We start from the raw sequence: 4,486 nt of genomic DNA, 5'->3' as shown, positions 1-4,486 counted from the left end.
AAAGTTCCATAATACATATGAAAAAAAAAAGAGTGTAACGGAAAACAATGGTTGGATAATTTGAATTACAGTACAACTTTTGCTTCCATTTCCATTTGATTAGTGTTGGGTTGAGACCCCGACCCCGATTCATAACTCCAAACACAAGCACGAAAATAAACCAAGCACAAATAAGAGATATCCAAGGAAAACTTTACTATGTATAAATCACATATACAAGTATGAAAAACCTCACCGAGATAGCCACAAGCCGGCTTCCCCACTCCTCTCCCTCTCCCTCTCCCTCTCCCTCACTCAAGTGCTCTCCGATAGTCTCTCCGGGCTTCTCCGAGGAGCACCGCTTCTCCCGAAGGAGGAGCCCTCACCGCTCAACTCTCCCTCACCCTCTCTGTCTCAGCACACACACACCACACACTGCCAAAGGCAGTCAATACAAAAGGGAAAGGGGACCAAGGGGTTTTATCCCCTACAACACACACCCACACCACTTGGGTGTATCCCAACAATTAGCAGTGCAACTTCTAGTGCTGTTGCAGTAAGGAGGTGAAACAAGACTCTCCGCATATAAAGCAACATCAAACCCCTTCCAATCCTGAGGCATCCCAAACCTCTTGTTTTTTTGTTTTGGATTGTAGATCACTAGCTTCAAAGACTCCTCCAACTTCTTCTCTTTGGACGGCACCGATGCCTCTACCTTCAACCTCAGTACAACCTCGCCATCCTTTGTGAAACACAGTAGCTCACAGTATTCGAAAAACAACACTCCTGGCATATTTGGCGGCACATTTGGTACAACAAACAACTTGGTCCAAGATTCTTTCACGCCGTATTCCTTCATCACCCAAACATCGAAATGACTCTCGGGACCACGGCGGTCAATCGCACAAAGGCATCCATCCAAAACTCCTACCGTAAAGAAATTACACCCAACTTCATACATAGGCGTGGGCACGTCCTTGAATTTCTCGTCCACAACATCAAAGCAAACAATTCGGAAATAATATCCATCGATATCGGTGATGCCATGCGCAACCCAATGCGGTGACCCATTCAGAACACTCCTCGACGTCCCATAATAAAGACCACAACGGTAATCAAAGTCTCCAATGCTCTTCCACGAGCTTAGTTTAGAAGTTAGAACTAAACACATGAACAGTGCTAGGGCCATCATAGTAACAGGGTGGCATGCTAAGGACATCAAGTATAGGGGGAACAACCCCGACATCCTTGAAATCATCGTTAATAGAGTCATAACCAAGCGCATACATTATCGAACTGCTGGAACGCCCAGGTGGTGAAATTTTCTGATATATTCCAATCGATGGGTTCCATAAACGTAACTCCTCATCAATACTTACGAGTAAGACCCCATTGAAAGAGCCCCAAATGTCAGCACCACAAGACTTCCAGGGCATTTCAAGCTTGGCTAGCTATGGTGGGATCGGGTGCTTGGTAGTCCATGGAATAGACAGATTTAGAACTCTCATGACCCCAGTTATACTGAGGAGCGACGATTAGCATCTGGTTTGTGTTGCTTTGCATGGATTGATGGAGGTGTGATTTGATGAAGCGGGGGTCGTCGATTAGAGCGAGCCATGGCTTGGAAATCGGATTGAAACGGAACAGAGACTTGACAGGTAGCCTTGAGAGTATGTCGTAGACGACCTCATGTGGAAGATCGGGCAAACCCCATTGTTCCATTTTCTTATAGGGGTTTCTACTTGCTATGGCGTTGTGAGAGAAGAGAGAGGGAGAGACAAGGAAGTTTTTCTTAGAAGAAAGAGATCCGTTTAATCTTCATCTTCAATATGCCAATGGGTCAATGATGTATTAAGGCTCTTCTGTTGTAGCTGTTCAAAAAAAAAAAAAAAAAGGCTCTTCCGTTGTAGTAACGAGGCTTTTTCACAGGAGAATAAATTCTTTACACCGTTGGTGTAAATATTTGTTTCCTCTAAATCAATTATATTGCAACACGTTGCAAAACAATGGTACCAATCAATAAAACATGACGACGTGGCGAAATATAATTGATTTGGAGGAAACAAATGTTTACACCGACGGTGTAAAAAATTTAATCTCTTTCCATAGATTGCAACGAAAAAGAAACGGCTCGGATGCTGCTACATGGTGCTGATCGAGATGAGATTTGAGCCGTTGGATTGTTGAACGGATGGCTTGGATAGTGCACACAGCACCCCATACAGCAGCATCCATGGGAAGCCTTATTCAGCGAAGACAAAAAAAAATATAGGCCTACTCCGTACTACTTCCTCCGTCCCTAAACAAATGAATGTCTATCCGGACCGCAAACAATAGAATGAAGTTAACATGTAAAAAGTGACAAGGATGGCGGAGAATTCGAGAACTACGTGTAGAATTGGAGATCTTGGATGATGTACATAATATTAGATCAGAGAAGTCGATGGTACACACGTCAAAAAATTTGGTTATTAAATGAATGCATAAGTCATATCAAGAAAATGAGCAACTAATAAAAAATGTGGAACTATTTTGGGGTTGTATTCCTATATGTCAATTCAACGCAAAAGTACGTAACTGATATCCTAAAGGTACGTAACAAATGGGCCCAAAATATACGTATTGTACTCTATAAGCACTCGTAACAGCCGCATAAAAATATGCTTATCATCCTTCATCCAAAATCATTCGTACCTTATAATAGTTCCATCATGGTACACGCTTTCATATCGTAACTAAAAAAATGCTATACACGTAGAATGCTGTGATACACCATAGCGTTCTCGTATTAGTTTCAGCGGGTCAACTCAACCAATACGTATATCTGTTTCACCACCCGCAAACCAATACGGTGCCCCATTCAGAACCGCCCTCGGCAAAGCTTTAATGATGAAGTAACCAAAGTCTCCAATCCTCTTCCACGAACTCAGTTTAGAAGTAAACACATGGACAGCAGAACGGCCATCACTTAAACGACGCGAATTAACCCCAACAACCTTGAAATCATCACTAACGGTCATGACAATGCCCATACTTTTAGAGACCCATTTTCACCCTCCGGTGGTGAGAATTTCTGGTACATTTTTACCGATGGGTTCCATAAACGTAGTTCAGCATTACCCATTCCTAAGAATACGATGCCATTGAATGAACCCAGAATTTTAACATAATACCTATGGGGAAAGGGACTTTTAAGCTTGGTTACGGTGTGATCGGGTGCTTGGTAATCTATGGAATAGATGGAGCTAGGGAGAAGTGGCAGAGCGAAGGATTAACTTCTGGTTCATGTTTTTGTCGTTTGTGGATTGATGATGGAGGTGTGACTTGACGAATTCAGGTTCGGTGATCAGAGGGAGCCATGACTTGGAAACCGATTTGAAACGGCACATAAACTTGACGGGTAGTCTTGAGAGTATGTCGTAGACGATCTCACCAGGAACATCAGGCAAACCCACACCGATTTCTAGTGAGAGAATTTTGGGGGCTTTTCTCCTTGGGGCATTGTGGGAGAGAGAGAGAGGGGGAAGCGGGAAGAAAGCGGGGAAGGAGTACGTTTGCAGAAATGATTCGTGCACAGCAGCTGTGCACAGCGGTCTTTTTCTCCCGCCTCGGGTCTCGCAAAGATGATCGAAACCGCTAATTTTATTCAAAATATGTCGTTTAAGGTCTCTGTAAAAAATGAGCTTCGTTCGATATCATTAGAGGCGTTAACAAAACACCCAAAATCACTTCAGAATTTAGGCCTTTTTACAGAGACCTTAAACGACATATTTTGAATAAAATGAGCGGCTCCGATCATCCTTGCGCGACCTGAGGCAGGAGAAAAAAACCGCTGTGCACAGCTTGCTGTGCACGTAGCACAGCTCGTAGGTTTGTGCCTTCGTGAATCGTGAGTCGGTTTTAGCAGGAAATCCTCTTCCACATATAACCCGACCCACCTCTTTTTTTGGGCTTGGCCCATCTTTTGATTGGTCTATTTCCAACGTTTGGATCTCGAATAGTTTTAAATTAATAAATTTTCCTTCGCATGTTCTTGTCCTATTAATCTTTATATCTTTTCAAAAAATATTAAAATTCTTTTACTGAGCCAAAAAAAAAAAGTCTCACACCGTTATATGTGCACATGAGTATTGGGAAAATGTATCACGGTGGGCCGAGCACATATCACGGTGTGGAACTTAATCCAGGTCTCAGACAGATGAATCAAGCCGTTCATTAAATGTAAAAAAAGAATTGAGAGACCCAATAAAAAATCAGCTAAATCCGATATTTATATATACTTGATCCAATCAATTGACTCATTCTTTAAGATAAAAAGTCCTCGGAGTGTTGAACGCAATACAAACGTAGAACTTTCACAAAATGTAATTGGAACTTCGATCCATCTACATTTGGAGCATCTCCAATACATGAGTAAACTCTTACAAAGTAATTGGAATTTTCACAAATTATAAATGGAGCATTTCCAATCTGTGGACTGTGGTTACCAGTATTCCGTAGATTACAA

General features: G+C 42.3%; 1 protein-coding gene across 1 annotated transcript; it reads right to left on the bottom strand.

The window, feature by feature from the left end:
• Positions 1-466: 466 nt before the first annotated feature.
• On the bottom strand, positions 467-1,264 carry LOC131324025 (F-box/kelch-repeat protein At3g06240-like). The gene has a single exon (XM_058355854.1). It carries the CDS (start codon positions 1,262-1,264, stop codon positions 467-469), a length of 798 nt encoding a protein of 265 aa, XP_058211837.1.
• Between the last annotated feature and the right edge of the window lie 3,222 nt (positions 1,265-4,486).

This window comes from Rhododendron vialii, chromosome 4a (genome assembly GCF_030253575.1).
Source record: "Rhododendron vialii isolate Sample 1 chromosome 4a, ASM3025357v1".
NCBI classification, from domain to species: Eukaryota; Viridiplantae; Streptophyta; class Magnoliopsida; order Ericales; family Ericaceae; genus Rhododendron; species Rhododendron vialii.
The sequence above is the reverse complement of the archived record's forward strand: the minus strand, read 5'-3'. Positions and strand labels throughout refer to the sequence as shown.